General features: G+C 40.3%; 1 protein-coding gene across 1 annotated transcript in view; it reads right to left on the reverse strand.

The window, feature by feature from the left end:
* LOC110967362 (gamma-aminobutyric acid receptor subunit beta-2) overlaps positions 1–21097 on the reverse strand; it is a 69410-nt gene that overhangs the window by 33464 nt on the left and 14849 nt on the right. Inside the window, exon 4 of the mRNA XM_051937490.1 lies at positions 7188–7408. Within this exon, the coding sequence (XP_051793450.1) occupies positions 7188–7408 (221 nt within the window). The remainder of the gene's footprint in view (positions 1–7187; positions 7409–21097) is intronic.

Below are 21097 nucleotides of genomic sequence, written 5' to 3' on the forward strand. Positions count from 1 at the left end.
CTCTGTGTCAAGATGGAGTCAGCAGTGTAGAACTCTGAGCAAGAGCCTCTGGCAGAGTTTTTTTTTTTCTATTTTTTTTTAGAAACGACTCAGTAGGAAAGGTAAAGTTGTGCATGTTTGTGTGAGGTAATGCGTGTGCATCCGTGTTTGCCGTGTTGCTGTCACTCTGTGGATGTCTAAGTGCCTGATTGTGTTTGCAGCTGTCTGGCTCACCATTTAGCATCACATACTTTCTAACTTGTCCTGTCCATTAAATGATGCACCACATTTCTCACTCAGTCTTAGTACAGTCCTCGGTTGCTTAGCTACTGCCTGAAAATACTGCCAACCGCACCAACGGAGGCCCATATGTTGCATCACCTGCGGTGACCCTTCATATTTACCAGGCTGCGCTCAGAGATTCTGTTCCTGCATGAATCAAACTTGCGAGGTCAAATCAGGGCCAAGTAGCATTAAGGAGTTCCAGCAGTCATTGGGATTCAGACCAAGCAAATGTGTTTGGTCACATACTCAGAACAGACATGCTAAATGGTAAGTATCTGAATGCAGTACTCTAAATCCATTTCTGTTTTCTTTTTTTAGGGATCCTGGTCTACAGTGTTAATTGCAGCTGCAGGTATTTGACTTGAGAGAGGAAATCAAACGAAGCTAAACTGTAGACCAACAAATAACGGTATGCAAAAAAGATGTGCATGCATTTGGTATTTTTCCATGCTCCAAATATTGCACTGTACTTGATTAGGTCTTGCTAAGCAGTTTAAAATAAGCACAACTCAGTTTTCTAGAAATAACATTAATATTCACTCAGTTTGTTTTCCCAGATATATTTAGGTGGCAATGTCACTGCTTGATGAACATAACTATACAATTTTATTTTAATAACACTGAATTCACTAAAAGCATATATTGTACTTTAACATGGGATCCATCCATCCATCCATTCTCTATACACCTGGACTGTGGGAGGAAGCCGGAGAACCCGAAGAAAACCCACGCATGCACAGGGAGAACATGCAAACTCCATGCAGAAAGATCCCAGGCCCACCCCAGGATTAGAACCGGGGACCTTCTTGCTGCAAGGCGAAAGTACTAACCACTACGACTTTAACATGGGATGTCTTAGTTAAAAAATATATTGTCAGCGAACATTTATGACTGATGGATTATAATAATAATAACATTATTTGTACAGCACCTTTCAGAAGAACATTCACAAAGTGCTTTGAAAGGTAGAACATAGTGATAAAAGAGAAATAAAGGAGAACTTTACAAGAAGGTGAGTCTATAAAAGTGGGTTTTAAGAAGTGATTTAAAAGAATCTACTGATTTGGTGAGCCTTATCTCCTCAGGCAGGTTGTTCCAAAGCCGAGTGGCCCTGATGGAGAAGGCCCAGTCACCTTTGGATTTAAGCCTTGACTTTGGAATGACTAGTAAGGACCCACCCGAGGATCTAAGGCTGTGTGAGGGGACGTACGGGGTTAGCATGTCTAAAATATAGCCAGGGGCAAGGCCCTGCCGAGCTTCAGAAGTGATCAACAAAATCTTAAAATCAATTTTAAAACAGACAGGGAGCCAATGGAGGGACGCTAGAACAGAGGAGATGTGATGTCTTCTGTTAAAACCAGTAAGAAGCCGAGCTGCTGCGTTCTGAACCAGTTGGAGGCGGGAGAGGGATTTTTGTGGAATGCCAGATAAAAGGGAGTTACAGTAATCAAGACAGGTAAAAATGAGGGCATGGATGATTATTTCAAGGTCTATTTGAGGGAAGATTGATTTGATTTTGGCAATGGTTCTTATCTGGAGGAAGCAGAATTGGATGACTTTGATGATGTGGGATAGATGGAGACAAATGACACAAATTAAATTAAAAAGCAACTTAAGGAGTCTTTGTAAGGTGTTGGGCCACCATGTGCCACCAGGACAGCTTCAGTGCTCCCTGGGATTAATTCTCCAAGTCTCTGGAACTCTAATGCAGAGATGGAACACATTTTTTCCCAAAGATATTTCCTCATTTGGTGTTTTCATGATGATTGTGGAGAGCACTAACATGTGAGCCTATATTGGACAAAGCTGATCACTCAGCTCAACTTTGTACCGATTTGCAGTGACCCTTTCGTATAAGGGGACAGGGGGTATCAAACCATGAAAATTCCCCCTAGAAGAAACTACAGGCATGAAGTTAGGTTTTTCCTTTAATTGCCATGTGCAGTGTTGATCGAAAATGTAATCTGATTGCAACTGTAGTGGCTTCAAAGTGTATTTGCTGTTGAATATTAGTTGCATATAAATGACATTACCATGGCAAGCAAGGTTCAGTGAACTCTTAAAAGTTGTCAGTGGACAAGTGGAGGTGGGAGATTCTGGAGGTCTGAAGGAAATATTGCTGGTTTCCATGCCAGTTGGTAAAAGCAATGTTCTGGCTATATAAGCAAAATTCATAAAATCTGAGAGCAGGTGGGTGGGTCACGTTGGCAGTGGTGTGAGGGTGCTTTACCTATGTGATGAATGTTAAAATGGAGTAGAAAAGGGAGTTTTTAATATTTTGTTTTTGTGGCATACCCATTTTTGTTCTCATAAAGGATCTGAATGCTTCCCACCCATTGCACCGCTCGATGAGTTTCATCCAGAGACACAAAATGTGCCGTGTGCCAGAGCTGCATTATTTGATATTTAAGATAATGACAGCATTCAGAGCAAACTCATCCCCCACGGCCAGCTGCTTCCCACCCACAGAACACCATGAAAACATAGGGAGTGGGACGCCTGAGAAAAATCACTGCTATTGAACATTAGAAAACCAAATTTTTGACAGCAGTTTTTATGCTACTTTATCGCCTTAAAAAATCTGTGCCTCTGTAGACGAATTGCTGTTTCTCTGTGTGCAACAATCGTCAATGATAAACATATTTGCCTGCTCAGATATTAATATTCAGGCCTTTAGGATGGTAAATAAGTCCTATAAAGAACAAAGACAAGACCCCGAGCCTTAATGTGCTTTCTCAGACCAAATCTCCTTCACAAAACACAGAGAGGCACTTTTGCTGTTTATCATTTGCTTTTGCGCTGTTATTGTCAATTTCTGTGGGGTTTTTTTGTGTTGTTTCCTTGAAAAAGAATGCCCCAGAAATGCAGAGTTTACTTTTGGAGATCAATATGAGGGTTTCGTAAGTTATGTGAAAAAAAGAACACTAGTTTGCTTGGGAACAGAAACAGCATGTGCAAATTAATGTACATCAATCAACAAAAAGGATTGTTTGCCTTTTAGGCACCGTAATGAATCTCTGAGAACGAATTGGAAACTCAGTGCATACCGTAACTGTGCATGTGTGTGTGTGTGAATATCCATCTATTGTTTGCACATTCCCTGTGTGTGGCTGTCTTTGTTATCAGCATCTATAGCTGCTGCATCCAATTACATTCCTAATAAACAGCCTCAATGAGACGATTCTCCTGTTCAACAATGAAACTCACAGACAAATACAAGATGCATTTGTAAGGACACATGTTTTTTTTTGTACTATCATGCTCACCTAATAGCTTCAGAGTTTGTCACAATAGGTGATAATCTTGGTTTCTACAGTTCTAACAAACTTTTCCATTAAGTGGGAAGAGGATGTTTCGAAAATGCAGCTTTTCTTTTTGTCTTGCGGGTAATTCTCATCATCACAATACTCACTTGCACTTGAGCCACACTGGTTTTGGAGCGAGTTACTAATTTATTTAATCATGTATTTTGGTGTGTGACTGTTTCCTGAGGTAAACCCGATCTGCTTAGCACCTCCAAATTCCTTCCGGTTGCCTGGCGCTCTCTCAGGGACGCCAAGATTATTTGAAATCATTGTGGCAGGGTGATGATTCTAATACAAACCACCCTATGAACCCAGAATTAGCTGCTTTTACATTCATTTTTCTGCATTTAATAAACAAAGCAAACACAGTTTATTAATATGTGTGCTTTGGAGATGCTGCTTAGTATGTTTTTAGACTGTGGACAAAGCCGTGTTCGGTGTTTCCGCTTCGAGTTTATATTCAAAGCTAATTATATCTTGGCTTGAGCTTCATGATTAATTTACATTTCCCAAAATGTCAAACAATTAAACTTTGTCCCTGAGCTGGGATGTTAAACATACTGTATGTACTCATGCGGCATAATTTTGTTCTTATATGTATCTTTATTATATAGGATTATGGGAATCATCATTTGGACAACCCCTATTATAATTCCTATTTAATTTTCCTCCATGCATGGTTTATAATTTGCTTTATACAATGGTCCAACTGTCATCACAGGGATCATTAAAGTTTCATGCAGTCTGATCTAATTTATTGGCTTAATAAATTGAATAACTACATAATTTTTATTAGGCTTTCAGGGGACAGTAATGTGCTGTATCCGCATGTGCTGAGTGTATTTATGAGCACTCACTGACTTTCGCAAGATCCCGTGGTCCAATTCAGGATTTGTAAAAATCTGGTCATCCTACTTACATGATACTGAGTGTCAAGGGTGACGGATTTCTTCTCCCAGTTTCTGTCTAATCCCACTTCATCCAGAGCAATATTTGGTCTGAATGTGTGTCACAAGTTCTGCAGTGGATGGGAAATATTCAAACCCATATTCCAAGTGATTATGGAATTTTTTTTAATTGCATATTGGACTCAGTGGATGAGTTGACACTTTGGGTGATCCGTTTTAACACAAGAAAGATTCGTGGTATTTGAGTTCAGCTGCTGCCTGCAGCTTTCGTCTGTTTGCTTCTGATGTTGCAGACAAAAAGCGCTTTTGCTCTGAATCAAGAGAGACCAAAGATCAAGCACGATTCATATTAAATAAATGATGGAAGATCTAGTACGAGATGTCGCACTGATGTCTATTTGGTCTTTAGTCAAAAAGTATGTGCAAACTACCTCATTAGATGAGTATCTGAGTGACAATATTGTGTTTTGTGCCATTTCTGAATGTTCAATTTGGGATCTTAAAAATGACTATCCTGGAAGATGTTGGCATTCAAGAGGTGGCATGACTTTTCAAAGCTACTCTAAAGGCTGGGATTATATATTTATTCTGATTCCTTTTGCACTTGTGAATATTCTGGTATGACTGGATGCTCTTTGCGCATAAAATGCTGTTCTAATTATTTTGTGTTTGCTTGGCGGAAAAGCATTCAAAACTTTATAAAGCTATGAGGTTATGCATTGCAGCAGAACAATCCATTTTCAAATTAAAACTGAGATTTTAAACAATGCAATGTCATCGTCTTAACATTTCTGAATGTATCCTATATGTTAACAGTCACATTTTTAAAAATCCATTAGGGTTTAAGTATCGAAGTGAAACTTAACTTAATAAATCATGTCACATCACAGCCACAACATCTGTCAGAAAAGAAATCACATTTTCCCCGAGTTGTTCAGCGCTATTATGTCGACAAATTCAGAAATTTCAAATTGTATTGTCGAGTTTTTGTCTTTTCCTGTCCTAGTTTTCTTCATGAAACTCAACGTCTTTGCACTTTTCTGATAAATTGTTGATCCCCAGTCATCCCCTTTTGTTGTCATTCAAGTGCAACACAATGTAACCTTCTTATGCAATAAACCTGGGCAAATCATGTGGTGCTCTACGGGGCAGTGGGTGAGAAATGAAGATGAACACCATTGAAGAAGACAAGAGAGAGGAATAATGGCAGGATTTCTTTCTAATCCTCTTCTTAACACCTCCCTTTCTCGTTCGTTCGTTGCTTTCATGTCTCTCGTCTCTCTATTTAATTTCACTCTCCCACAACAGTGCCAATTCGCTGCCATGATGGCCATTAAGATGTTATGAATTTCAATAACTTTTTTATAGAGTTTGGGCATCGGAGGCCTATTTGCAAAATGAACTGATGAGACATCAGCGAGCTACGAGAAGTGCATCATCATCATTTTAACTTTGGGAGGTTGAAACTCAGTGGAACGTGTCAATCAGTTTATAGAGTGCAGCGAGAGGTTTTTGTTTCTGGAATCTGCAAAACAGCTGGGGTGTGTCACATGAATATATCAAAAATACAACAAAAAACTCTCAGTTTTGAGAAATTAGTCAGAATAATCAAATAAAGTTGGATAAACGCACCCATCACACTGTAAAAATTACCACCATATGCTGTTCAACTATAGTGAGAAGCATGACTCAGATAGATGGATGAATCAACCATCTGACCGTGTTATATTCAAAATCCAATTAAAATGAGCGATCCCATTTTGAAGTCAATGATAATGTCAATATTTAAACCATTTTTTACTGCACTGAACTAATGGAAGTACAAGAAAAATGGTATTTACGGGAATATATTCCCTTTTTTCTTCAACAGGCGTTTGATTTACACAGAGCCTGCAAGCTGAGCAACGTCAGGGGAACTGAGAGTAAAAAGTAAACAAACTTGTGCTGAAAACTCTGCAGCTTACACGCCAAGGACAGGGAGTGTTTTGTCAGCAGCGGTATTAAAGAGCAAGGCTCACATCAGCATCTAAACTAACTAAAATGACATTTACAGGGAAGTTTTAATGCAGTTTAATGTGCTGCAAATGACTAGCAAATTAGCCTGCAAACTGACGCTGAGCAAAGCACGTCCCTGGTGGATGTCGAGCAAACAGAGAAGTCATTTAATTCAAGTTTAACTTCAAGGCTTTAGACTGGCACCTATTCTATATGTTTTTATACATTTGGTAGTGAGATAAGTCATGTGGAGACTTTGCAAAAGAGTTGAATTTACAGAAGCTTTTCTTGATGATGTGCACATGTCCTGTAAATGAGGACACAAGTAGGTCACTTCATCAACATTTTAATTTTCGCTCAGGGGCAATATTGCACCTCACATCAGTAGTTTTCCTCATCTGGCTCTAATGAGCTAATTACCAACTCGGTCCAATGCAGCAATCATTGACTCATTGTTACATTAAAGCTGCGAGAAATTTGTTGTTTTTTTTCCCCTTCTCCTAGGTTATTTGTGTCTTTTTAAGAATAGAAAGTATGCTGACGACGGATTAAATGCGAAGTGTTTGACAACATGAAGAGGAAATTAGTACAATTTGTGCAGCATAGTCTATCATTATCTGGTATCACTCTCATGCAGTGTTTCCACATAAAAAAATCCTACTCTTTGGTGTTGCTGTCTAGTCAAAAAAATTATTTTAAGAGATTAAAATCTCACCTTAGACCGTACAACACCGTACCGTCCGGGTGCAGCCGAATCATTCTATTTTTCACTGTGACACCGTGGACAAACGATTTCTTGTCGTTGAGGAAGTAGGTGTCGGGGACCCAGAGCTGGTCAGCCACCCGGTTATCTAAGGTCAGGTTGAGCGGGATCTCGGAATAGGACAGCCGCTTGTCTCGCCAGGCCTGCTGGAAGTACATTGTCAATGTGTAGTCCTGTGAGTGCACAGAAAGGGGCAAAGGAGGACAGCGAAAGGAGGAGAGAGAGCATGAGAAACAGAGGATAAGGAGGAAGATGAAGCGGGAGGGAAAGCAGCCAGGAGAGGAGAAAAAGCAGAGACAAGCGACGGTTACTCCAAAAAAAGCAAGCCTTTTTTTTTTTTTTAACACAGTTGTAATACTTTTCCACAGCAAGCTCTCAGATTAGACCAGACTAGGCTTCAATATTGGATGAAGTTCACTTTAAAGCAAATGGAACAGTAGCAGTACAGGCAGTACAAAGCAATGGGGAATTCCTTCTGTTCATAGAAACATGAGGTTAAGGCAGACAGTGTGAAAGTGTTTGAAGAGAGACGGACACAGAGAGACAGATGGTTGAGGTTTAGAGTGTGTGTGTGTGTGTGTGTGTGTGTGTGTGTGTGTGTGTGTGTGTGTGTGTGTGTGTGTGTGTGTGTGTGTGTGTGTTTGTCAGTTTGGGTCTGTTAATATACGATAAAGGGGTCTAACATATGTGCAGGGCTTGTTTGGTTGGTTTATCACGCGTGCTTGTGTGTTTTTGCGAGCATGTGACGCACATACATAGACACAGAGAACAGAGGAGGAGTGCAGGAAGGAGGGAGACCACATGTTCCAGACAAATGAAAATAACCTCCAAGCAATCTCAAAAATCTGTTTTACAAAATATCTTCTATATGCTCTATTTGCTTTGACCGTGGCTGTCTTTCTGGGATTAGGAATTGTTTGTGGAGTGGGCTCACTGTGTTGCACTTGCATAACAAGTTCACTCGTTTTCTTGGATTTGTTCTTCCCAGAAATAGGATGATAGACCCTCCTCTCACATTACATCAAGGAGCACACACAGCACATAGCCTTTGAGGGCCTTTACATAGCATTTCACTGAAAAATAATGACAAACAAACGTTTTTAAATGACAATTTGCTATAGGCACGGATAGGATAAAGAAACTTGTCCACAAAGTGTCAATGAGACCAATGTGTGTATGAATTTGTTTAAATTTACGAACTAAAAGTGCAGAGTTTAGGTTTCGTGAGCAGATTTCTGTTTTATTCTTATCTCATTTCCTTCGAGATGCTTGTGCAAAATTGCAAACATATGTACACGAGGATGCAGGCGATGCAATGCAAATTTTTTGCTGACAATTTCATGCAATTTTCCAACATTTGATGGAGGTGATGTGCCAACAAATTTACCCCTGCAGGCAAAAAGTGTAGAAAAGGAGGACAGCTCACGAGCAAGCAATAATCTAAAAACAGTGGTAATAAAAGCAAACCCAGTGAAATCTCATCTATAAGCCAGAAAATTCACTGTAGACTTACAGAACTTTGACTGTGATTATTTTCACAGATGCAATATACATACGAAGACGCATTTCTATGTCGCATGCACACACATAAAACCTGAAACAGCAGGTTAATAATTCATAAACAAATAGAAGAGATTTGATAAATTGCACAAATATTCCCCGGCGGTAAATCTAGGACGCGTTAAAAACAGTCAAGCCAGCAGTCAGACGCTCATGTAGCTCACTGAGTTAAGAAGCCTACCAATCATCCATGAAAAACTAAGTTAAATAAACTTGCTGTCTCAGGGAACTTTTTGTCATGACTGGCACATCCACTTCCTGGCAAAGAGGCTGAACATGCATTTTTGAATATGCCCGTTGGCTACAGATCTGACATCTCACAGCACCTTGGGAACTGGAGGCTTGGATATTGACTGGATGGAGTCAGGGAAATGGGAGCAGCTTTTCTCAGTGAAGTCCTTGTTTGACTTAAATAGGCTTTGTCATGTTGTTGTTGTTTGTACTGTATGTGGCTCGGGGTGCTGACAACCAGGAGTTTGAGAACTGGAGTCCCCCCCGCCCCCCCAAACACATAAATAGCATAGTGGCACATTCTAGCATTCGGCACGATAATTGGACTTGGAATAGGAACAGAATGATGTGAGTAAATCCAGCATCAAACACTGTGTGGGATTGTGGAAACTTCCATTTTGACATTCCTTTTTTTTCTCAGAAATGAAAGAAACACTGTAATTCCTTATTTAGGACACGGATAGGTGTAAGAATATGCTGGAAAACTGCCATGATAACAGACTGAACTCCTAGGCAGTGGGTTTTGTTGCAGCAAAAAATTGTGGAATGTTTTTTTAGCCTAAGACTTGCTCCAGCGGATAGCCGACTGCACGTGCTGCCTTCCCAACTCTTCCATCCCTCGCTGGTGGTTATGTAACAGCTCCACTCTCTGCTCTTTCTGCCATGCTGTGCACCGCAGCACGTGTGGCTGAAGAGATGCTTGTTGCCATGCCGTCCTCCTAAACTATCTCCACTGCTGCACTCATCAATACACACCATCAAACGGGAGGGTTTGCTGTGATGTATGAAACATCAGGGGTGCTTCTTGTTAGCACGCGCACACCGACACGCACAATATCCTTTCCTGTCATGTTAGAAATGTGGACATTGATTGTGTCTCAGACCGTGTCTTCTCTTGATAGGGTTAGTGCATAAAGAAGCAATACATGCACTGTATTACATCTTAACAGCGTGTCTCTCTCTCCTATCATGAATTTTGTCTGTGTGCAAGTGTGTTTTTGTTCTGCTTCAGGGATTACAGCTAAACAGGGATATCAGAAAACAGTGATTTTCACCTGCCGCTTTCCATTGCAAGGGGTTTTCTCATTGTCCTGAATCCTTAGTATCAGAAAACAAGAGTCGTGATCTTGCGGTATTACATCACTTTCAGCCCCGGTACTCATAACAAGCATCATTTCTGAAAAGCCGTCAGCCATTTTGACACATGCACAATTCTCTGCCTTGATCCTGAAGCACTCTTAAGTAGCTGTGAAAAGTTAGGAGAATAAAAGATAGGCATGGTGGGGAAAGGAGGCTGTTAAGTGACATGGGGCGTACTTATTAAACAGAGTGAATGTTTCTATTGTCATCCCTGAGAGCCTATTATTGCTGGCCTATCTGCTTGAGGAAGTTGCGGTTTGCTTTGTGGGACAGGCCACTGTGGCTAGTTTGCTGTGAACATAAAGCTCCCCTTAAAGACAGCTATAGTGTGTCTCTCCCCCTTTGCCTCTCAGCGGAAGAAGGAAGGTTGTAAATCACCACAGTAACTGCAGCGGGTGTGTACATGTAAGTGCAGGGGGGAGGCTGTCATAACAACAGTCATAATGAGCAGCAGTACATAAACTATGCTGGAGAGAAAAAGGAGAGTGGGAGAGAAATGGAAAAGAGACAGAGAGTGATGCAGGAAGCATTATGTTGAATTTATGAGTGCAGAATGTGATGTGCTCCCAAGCAGCCAAGGAAAGGACAATACAAAGTGATCATTAAAGTCTCACACTCAGAGCTACTACAGGATCCATTAGAACAAATATTCAGTTCTACAGCATGCTTCCCACTGTGCTAATATGTTGCCTAATTTTGAAGACATCTTGGTAAATATATTTCTTACAGATCTGGTTAAACACAGAAGACTTTCAACAGACTATGGTTTATGTTCTGTTCTAAAACCGCTCAATCCATAAAGTACAGAACTGATAATTGCATACATTGGCAAAGATAATCTACAGAACAGTACTTTAGAAATAGTGCATATATTTCATGTGTCAAAACCCTTGAATACCATCCTTTATAGAGTCTTTTTTGGGCTTTTCCTTTCCAATCAATTGGTTTTTGCTTTATCATTTACATGCATCTTCACCTACATTTTGTAGAATTTTCATAAAAGCATAATTAAGGCCTCAAAAATGGTTACATAAACAGTATGAAGTCCAATTATTATGTCTCAGCACCCTGACACATGGACTGTTGCAGCTACATCATTATCAAAAGCCTGCATGGGTTTGCGCTCCGCTGCCGGAGGAGAATCTGGTGCTATAAGATCATTTTCTATATGGCATGCTGACTCTGCTCACCTGGCCTGCCGTCGGCGAACACTGCCATACTGAGAGAAGTATTGTCATCACCACTCTGGAGTAGCTTGTAGCTATCTCAGCAAGTGAGATGCAAATGGGGCAGGCTGCCATTATTTGCAAGAGCATATTGAAATCAGTCCTTTGACCCGCTCGTCATCTGGAATCACCTCACCCCAAGCTACACACGGGTCACAATTGTCAAGCAGCGGTAATGACCGGGTTCCTTCTGAGACAAAAGCAGTTTGGTTTGAACGTGAGTGAGTGACTGATCTGAAAGTAGTTAGTATGCAGCCTGTGAAACATAAATAAACAACTTAAGTGCAATGCTTAGTGGAAGCTGCTTTAGGCAGCCTCACGCTATTATGGAAAATTAAACACTGAATTTTTTCATTACAACACAGTGCGGCAAAACAGATATAGGGTAACTCTACTGCACTGTTAAGCAGTACTAGCAAATGTAATGTTTAATCTATATAAAACAAAATATCCCTAAAGTTGTTCTGCTCAAGGTAATCCTAAGTCCTTCTTGGCTGTTGGTGGATTTTAGCTCAAAAATGACCTTCATTTACTTTGGTCAACTTCAAGTTCAGAAAAGTATAGACATTCCTGGTAAAACTAAACATTGTGAGAGGAAACTGATGCAAGATTGACCTTTATCTATGAAATTTTGCTTAAGTTGATTAATTAAAACTAGTAAAACGAATTAAACAAACAAAAACAGGGTTGGTCAGTGGTGAATCCCAGTGTGCCATCCAGTAAATGATAGTTCTGATGATATATAGAGTTGAGTTATATTAAGTTTAAATTGAGAGGTGGCACTCAGTGAATCATCTGATAATCACCAGATCTGTGTGGCACAAGTCAGAGCACAGCATATCTGCTACTTAACCAAAAATACACTAATCAGTCACAACATTAAAACCACCTGCCTAATGTTGTCCAGGTCCCCTCAAACCACCAAATGGCTCTGAATTGTCTGGGCTTGGAGATGGGACCTCTTGGGGTGTCATGTAATGTTTTGGCACTGAGTAAATGGCAGCGATTTCTTTAGATACAGTAGGTTGTGGGGTGGAAATTGGGATCTGGTGAATTTGAAGACTGGGTTTAGCGCCTTTGGCTTCTTGTCTTGGTCCTCAAGCTGTTCTTGAGCAGTTTTTTAAGTGTGGCTGAGCACATTTTTCTGTGAAGGCAACCATGTGGGCTTAGCAGCAATGTTTAGGTGGGTGGTACGTGTCACAGTAACATGCAAATGAATGCCAGGACTCAAGGTTTCTCAATAGAACCTTCCACTGTAACAAGGTATTCATTGTTATCTGCCAGTGGATTTAATATTGTGGCTGATCTCTACCATCTGCGACAAAGTCCAGCCCATGCATTCTAAAGACCCATTCAAATGACATGATTTTAAAAGTAAACCTGTAAACATCTGTTCTCCTTTGAAGGGCACGTTGTTTTTCCAGAGTCACCGTGTGAGCAGATATTGCAAACAGAGGCAAAGATTACACACAATGCTACATTTGCAGAATGTGCTTGGTCATTCAGCCCTTCAGGCAGTCAAAGTTGGCAGAGTTTCATATTGGGATTGCATGACGTGTGTATGACAGTTTGAGCCTAATATGATTTGAACATTATTGACAAATGAACTCCTAAAGTGTCAGTCAGTAACTAGTCTCGCTTAGCCGACCCATTTTGTCGGGACATAATGGTACTGCTGCATTGTATTTCTTTGAACCAATCCCAATCATCACGGGAGCTAAGCAAAAGATGCAGTTTTCCTTCAATATAGTGACAAGTGGAATTGTTTTAGTGGAGCATTCTCACATGGGCAGGCAAGCACTATCATTAAAATGGAAAAACTAGCAGGGCTGCCTTACTGCATGATCCAAACCCTCTGTAGAATCTGAAATTTTCATTGTTGTAGGTTGTTTCTTGGAGATTGGTGTTGCTGTTTCCTGTAGCAAAGTGCATTCTGAAAGCTAAAATGAGTAGCCAATGACAGGCTTATATGTACATTCTACATCCAGTGAGTCAGATTAAGTCTTACCATCTCTGATTGCTCAGATAAATAACAATTTACAAGCTTTGTCGAGAACTGTCAATGCCATAAATTATGTCTGTATATGTACAATTCACTTTTCTTTACTATTGCAGAAAAAGTAAAAATGTAACTTTGTTCTGTGCATTTTTTCCAAGTAAATTAGCAAAGATCAGCACTCATGAGTATGTGGGGGACAAAAAAGCATTGGAAATCGAAAGAAGAAAAAAAAAAGATGCTCCAGCTGCCCACTGTGACCTCGTCAACCCCACTCATCCTCCAAGCTGCCCTGTCCACTAACCCCCCACATGTCAGCCCACACCCCCACAACACATGGCTTCACTTGACAAAAAACAAGTAATATTAGACTTCCTTTGCTGGATTTGTGTTATCAATCTTCACATAAACCCTATTTTGTGTAAATGCTTGTTGTTACATCTTTCTATTTGTCTATAGAAATTAGATTTCAACAAAATATATTCATGTCTATCTTGTTCAAAAGGACACAATTTTCCTGCATGATTAATGTTTGATGGGGTTTAACCACAAAAATGACTTGGTTAATGTGGCTAAATCTCACATATACCAAGTATCAAAGCACTATGTCTAATGTGCCAGTCCAGCTCTAAACAATCTGAGCTATTTTTACTCTCACAGTATTGTTTTTGGCCGTATTAGGAAGCTTTTTTTCAGAGTAAAAGGTTTAAAAGCTAAAAGACCAAAGAACCCCTGTCTTTAACTCAGAGATTAGGTATCATTCACATTAAAGTTCAGCAAATAAATATTGATTTATGATAACATTGTGAAAGAAATAACCGCTTAGCTTTCTCCTTATTCGGTTTTGTGATTTCATTATGTTATAAGGAAGAGCGTGAGGTTGGAGGTAGGTTAACAGAGAAGAAGAAATGGACACAAACACAGAGAATAGCAGAGAAAAAGGTTGAGAAAAAGTTGCAGAGGGATGAGTTTTGATTGTAGGAGGACAAGGTTAGACAAAGGGGAACGAAGGCTGAAGTCTACTGGGAGAGAGAAAGAGAATCAGAATAAAGATGACTAAATGGTGAGCACTGGTTATATATCTCTTTCTTCCCACTACCCTTGAAGCCTGTTTTCCATTTGAGAGGTGTGGAATGGTGTGGTGAGTTTGCTGGAAGGGATGTGTGGGTGTGTGTGAGAGGATTTCTTTATATATATATATATATATATATATATATATATAGGAGGGGGGTAAATGAAAGGCATTGGAAAGCTCAGTGGAGCAGGGATGCAAATTGCTTTTATTCTCACAGCTCTCCACTTCCAGTCTCTGATTCCAGCACCAGCAATGACCTCCCTCTGCTTCACTCTCTCCCCTCCTCTTTTATCCCCATCCTCTGTTCATTTTTCCCATGTTATTTTTCCTCCCCATTTGATCTCCCATTTTCCCTCCACTCCTCACATGAATCTCCATCTGTCTCCCTCCAGCATTCCCTCCCTCTTCTCTATTCCCTCTCCATCTTAATCTCACAGGAGCTCCTGTTGAATCTATTTGCATGCTTTAATAAAAAAAAAAGAGAAAACAGGGAGGTGGGGATACACTGGAGGTGAGTGTGAACGATGTAGATCATTACTACTAAGCAGACATACCTGAGGGAAATATCGAGAACATGGTGCCTCTGAGGTGCTGGATGAGTTTTGAATAGCCCCATTAAGGATTCAAATTTGAGCATCTCCTCCTTAGTTCATTCTCAAAAATATCATATTTTACATCAGGAAAAAAGGCCTCTTAATCAACCGAAGCTGGATTAGCAAAAATGACGTTCTTATTTTTCAAAATCCACACAAGTCTGAAGAAATTATGATCTTAAATAATAGTTAGCTTCTTGTTGTTGTTACTGGAGAACGAGGCATATATTGCTTTAAATTATTTCTATAGTGCACTGACCTTGAGGAGTGGTGCTGAATCCTAAAGCAGCCTGACTATAAAGCCTCCTTTGCCTCGCTCTCTCCTCTCTCTGAAATACGTTTAGAGGGGAAGGAAATGTGATCCCTCCACCGCTCAGCCATATGTCCATACCGCAGTCTATCATCCACCTACTTCAGTTTCTCCAGAAAGCCCTCCAACAACAAGTGGCTTTCAATTTCCTGTCTCACACGGTCCTCGCGCCATCAGTGACAGGGTATGAGGAACCTGGCATAGGGCGCAGCATTTCCAAAGAGGCCTAATAATAAACACGTCCATCCCGCAGAGCTGAGTGACATATATTCCCCAGTCTGTGGAGATTTGTGTATGGAGTCCTTAGGATTCGGCTCTGTATCTGGAACAGCTTGCGCACCGCGTGTAGTAAATCGGCAACAGGAAAGCATACAGGGGCTGCTGCAGGGGTTTTATTTGGCCCGTTTGCTGCAGAATAAATAACGTTGGTATATTTTCAATAGTCAGGCTGACAGCTTACAAAAAGACTACAATTATATATATATATATATATATATATATATATATATATATATATATATATATATATATATATATATATATATATATATATATTATTTTTTTTTTTTTAATCTGTAAAATATTCCAATCGGTACACATTGTGTCATTTATTAAGCATATTTCACAAATTTTGTTTCCAAATATTGGTATCAGTGGAGCTCTATTCATTAAGTTAGAATCTGACTGATGAGTACATGTGCACAAGAGCTGGTCAGACAGTGACTCAGTGCATCTCTGTGTGTTGTTAGGGTCTCGAAATTGAATTCCCGTGAAGACATTAGTCTGACCAAAGCTCTTAGACTCAGTACACTTTATATATTTCGCTCCCCTTACAGCCATTTCCTTAGTTTATGGCATGTCGGAAAGTAGATGACAGATTTCAATAAAGCCCAGACTGTTGTTTGTTTACTTGTACTTTGTCGAACCTCCCTCTCCATCACACAACTCCCGTCTCTCCATCTGAGTGTCTCTGGCCTCCCTCTTTCCGTATATATATATATATATATATATATATATATATACCCTTTTACCTCCATACTCTTTCATCATTTACTTTGGCCTGGACATCGCTTTCAAGTGAACTCGCTGAAGGTGAATCAAATTTAGAGGAACCATTCTTTTTTTTCCCAGAGTTCTCCCACAGCAGAGGTTCACAGCTTTGCCAGTTGGCAGTCGTGCAGCTTAACTGACTTCATACAATTTATTAGAGTCGATTGGAGCATCTGCAGCCCCCCTTTTCTGCGTCCCCGGAGAAGAGTAGAGTGGAGTGGCAATTCAGAGAGAGGGGCAGTAATGGGGGCGGTGGGATGATGTGGAAGGGAAGACAGGGGGAGAGCAGGACGCAGATTATTAGGATGCTTTTGAATCCCGCTGGAAGACAGGGAGGAAGTTGATGGAGTTTTCAATCTCAGCTGTCATTCTTACAAGATGGGAGGTTAGCTCGCCAAAGACACGAAAGGGAAATTTAAAAAACGGAGCCTGTCTCAGTGCACATCATTTGTCCCATTTACTGCTCTTTCTGCTTGAAGGGGTTTGTTTGGATGCACAACACATATTGTATGCGTCTGTGTGTTTGTGTGTGCTTAGCTTCACCAAATTTCGGCCTTTCTGGTGTCGCTGAAGGTCCAGACAACTGTCATTTTGACATACACAACACACACTAACACACTGGTCCACTAGAGGAGCCCCGTATCTCATACATTATGGAGGGCTGGGGGAACTGAGGAAGAAGCTGATTGTTATTCAAGCAGAGTACCGAAAAGCACACACCAAATGTACACATTGTTAACAGTGAGATAATGCAATATATAGACATCTGTGGATCGATGGCACATATAGAGCCTGAGCGAATACGGAAAAACAACAAACTTATTATCAGCGTACATCTGAAACACAAATCCACTTTGCGGGTGTGTTTGTCTCGGAGGGTATGCCTTTTTCTCTGCTCATGTACAGAGTTGTGTGAGTCCAGATTTGATGGCCTGCATTCAGTATCTCCTTGAGCAAGGACACCCTTGAAGAAGCAATATCTCCTCACAGTTGGACTGACCTACAAGAGACGCAGGGGTGCTTTAGGGGTGTCAGCTACAGAATGTGTGTGTGTGAGTGTGTGTATGTGGGGGTAGCAAAGCCATACAAGGAGAGGACTCAAAACATGTTATTGTGGAAAGTAATTCAATCCATCTTCACAGTACCACCAAAAACACAAAAACTGACACTGATGTGAAGGACATAGAATAACTGGCTAGCTATGGAGCCACAAGTACAAGGAAACAGTACGCATTGTTATTTTTTTTTTAAGTGTAGAGAATTGATGGCTAACAAATGTTAGGTTGGATGGATTTCATTCAATCGGGCTTGGATAAAAAACACAGGGATGATCTTGTGTAGCTTTTTTAGGTGCCAACATTTTCAAAAAACTAAAGTAAAGGTGGTGGAAACTGTGAAAAGTTTGACAATCCTAAAGAAACTACAAGTAACACCTTGTGATTGTGCACCACCACCAACTAGGCAAATTGTGGTTGACATGCATGCCTGTTCACACTCATATAATACATGTTGTGAGTTTGAAGTGTGTTAGTTCACTAAAAAAAAGCTAAAATTAGAGCTGAATTCCTTGTATGTGCTAAACACCTTGGCTAATAAAACTGTCTCTGAATGCAAAGCTGTAGCCTGTATGTTGCAGTAACGAAGCTATGAAGTCTACAACCTGGATGCTTCACACACATTGTCAGCACAAGAGATCTACACTATCACCACAACTACAAAACTGGTGACCACTTTTAGTATCTGACTAAATGTGAATTACGGTCATGATCTACTCTTCCGTTCCTCAGTCATGGCGTTGAAAAATGGCAAGAAAAGTGTGTTGTTGTTATCTTGCAGGACATTTTATGGCACGGTGAAGTTGACCTTTTGGATGTAAAGTGCTCAGTTCACGTCATCCCCTTAGACATGAGTGTGAAATGTGGACATTATAAACATATTAATTCTGAGTCATGGCCAAAAACATGCTTTGTAAGTTCACAGTGACCTTTCAACATCAAATTCAAATCAGTTCATCCTTAAATCCAAGTGAATGTTTGCGCCAAGTTTGAGTGTATGTGAATAAATACCACATTCACGAGAATAGAAGAGAACATTATGCATTTGGCCATGGCTCTAGGGTATTAAAGCTTGACATGGGGGTCTGTGGGAGAAGTCGTAAATAGTTTCTAGTGTCACTTCTCAGCTTTTTAAACACTAAATAAAATTGGTGTCTGTTGGTCTCATGCACAGAATGCATTGTAACCCGTACCGAGCAGCACTTTAACTTGCACACATATGTTTCTTTTACTTCTAAAACTAAAAGCATGTCTAAGTTTTACATGTTGACCCACTTTATAAAGTATTTTGAGAGAGACAGATATTTGGTCCGGTCATGATGTCCCTTAGGCCCAAAGCAAAACTCCGCTTGGGAACCATCTTACCTGACCTGTGAGTCATGTAAACTCTAAACCACTGCCACACAGTCACACCTGACGCCCTTCAGTCCCACTCTAACTCTCCCTCCTTCAGAACAGTTTGTGCCATCTGTCGGTTTAGGAATAAGTAAATCACAACAGTATTTTAATTTTAGCAGCTGAATCAGCCCCGGTCAAAGTGACTCCCGCAGATTCCCTAGAACACATTTTTACATAAAAAGCATTATTAATGCTATGGCTTGGTCAATAAATAATGTAAATCCATTGTTTTCTATCTTGTATGTGTCAATTGTGGTGAGTCAACCTTGACAATATTGTCTTTTTTCAAAAACCATCACATGAATGTATATTCTGGATGGATCTCCACAGGGTTTCATTGAATCCATGTTCCATGTCACAATAATCAGCTGTATTACAATTCTGGCAGGCACATGTCACAGAATGCAGTCCTCAAAAACTATTAATAAAACACAACAATTGCTCAAAATGCAACACTGATGAAAGACAAAGCAGAAAAGGCTACCAACAGTGGCAAGAAGCATGTGAAGCTTTTTGGAATGCTTTTAATTTAATTGGCCATAAAATTTTCACCTGAGCGACATTTATACACAAAGATCATGTATACATACTATTTTTTATGTGTTCTTATTAAGCATACCCAAAAAGCATTCACTTTTTGTTGGAGAAAGTAAGTAAACCTTTGGATTTGATAACTGGTTGAATCTCCTTTGGTAGCAATAACCTGCAGTAAAACAAGTACTGGCTGACCTGCAACAGAGCTAATTCAGCTCAGCCATATTCTTCGGACGTCTGGTGTGAGCGGCTCCCATGAGGTCACCGCACAGCATCTCTATTGGGTCATGGTCTGGTTCTGAGTGGGTCACTCTTAAAGGCAGATTTGTGATGATGATGCAATCAGTGTGGATTAGAAAATTTGGTGATTTGTGTGCTATTGCCTAAAATAAGCCGTACTTGTTCTTATTTTTAAGTTGGATGAAAATCTTATTATATTTCACAACAGATTTATGTATAAACAAACCCCCCCAAAAATCCTGAACTTTTTCAAGTTACTGTCTTGAGCAGTAAACATAACTTGTTGCTTGTATAGATGTAAAACCTACTAGTCATCTGAAGAATAAAGGGTAACAAAAAGGCTCCTGCCTGTTTCCAGTGAGCTCTACCACCACTTACCAGTCAATAAAACACTCAGTATTGCAATACTGCCGACTTACAGAACTCATTTAGAAAATCCTAAGTGCAACAGTGTACTTATGAGAAAGCTCACACAGAGATACAGAAGGAGGGAGACCCTTTTCTTGCCTGCAATCTCCATAAGAGGGAAGAATTTCAGTGACTGGAAGAAAAGCACTTCAAAACACTTACATGTTCAGCTAACCTCAGATCTCAGTTTTCTTTTCTCTTTTCTCCTTAATACCTTTTCACAGCTGACAATATAACGCTGCATAATTTGAAAGGATGGAAATTTCAGGGTTTATCTTTAGCATAAGTGCAGAGCAGACAACAGCAGCATTTGTTCTCGACCTTTTTCCCAGCTGCACCAATTCCTGGAATCAAAAAAAAGAGGGAAGAACAAAGGATGGCCTTAGCTAGGACCTTGATCAACAAGTTTACGGTGACACTGATTGTTTTTTTTTCTCATTTTGCTCTGTAAACTACAAGTGTGCTTGAGAGTGTAGCGCTCCACCAAGGCCAAAGCTCTATTTCACATTTTTAAAGAAAGTGATCCGGACCCGCATCTAAAATTTAATGGCTCCTTTCTTTGTCCGTGCTCCACCCCTCCACCAAGTTTCATGAAATCTGTCTGTTTTTTTTGTGTAACCTTCTTGACAGACAAACAGCTTTGAAAACAAACCACCGCCTCGCCTCCCACCTTGGTGGAGGAAATTAAACTCCAACTGTACCTTGCAAAAATCAACACTGTGAAAATACTGTTCGATGACATATGAAACAAGTGATGGCCAGAGTATGACTGCTGCATCATCCCTCTCAACACCATCCCATTATCAGCTTGCAGTGTCATGTTCAACTGCTGTGAAAACCAATCCACACCCGCCATCTCTCCTGTTTGGCCATTATCAACTTCTTGTATTTTGACAAGCTGTGATAAAGCAGAATCCAGTCCTGTGGTCCATTGACAGGCGGCAGTATGAGTTTCCACACGCTGTGAAATCTCTGTGTTAGCGCCAGACATGAGCCAAATCACAGTGACCCACAAGACCAATTATTAGGCTGTGATGACAAGATGG

This window comes from Acanthochromis polyacanthus, chromosome 17 (genome assembly GCF_021347895.1).
Source record: "Acanthochromis polyacanthus isolate Apoly-LR-REF ecotype Palm Island chromosome 17, KAUST_Apoly_ChrSc, whole genome shotgun sequence".
In the NCBI taxonomy this organism is placed as follows: domain Eukaryota; kingdom Metazoa; phylum Chordata; class Actinopteri; family Pomacentridae; genus Acanthochromis; species Acanthochromis polyacanthus.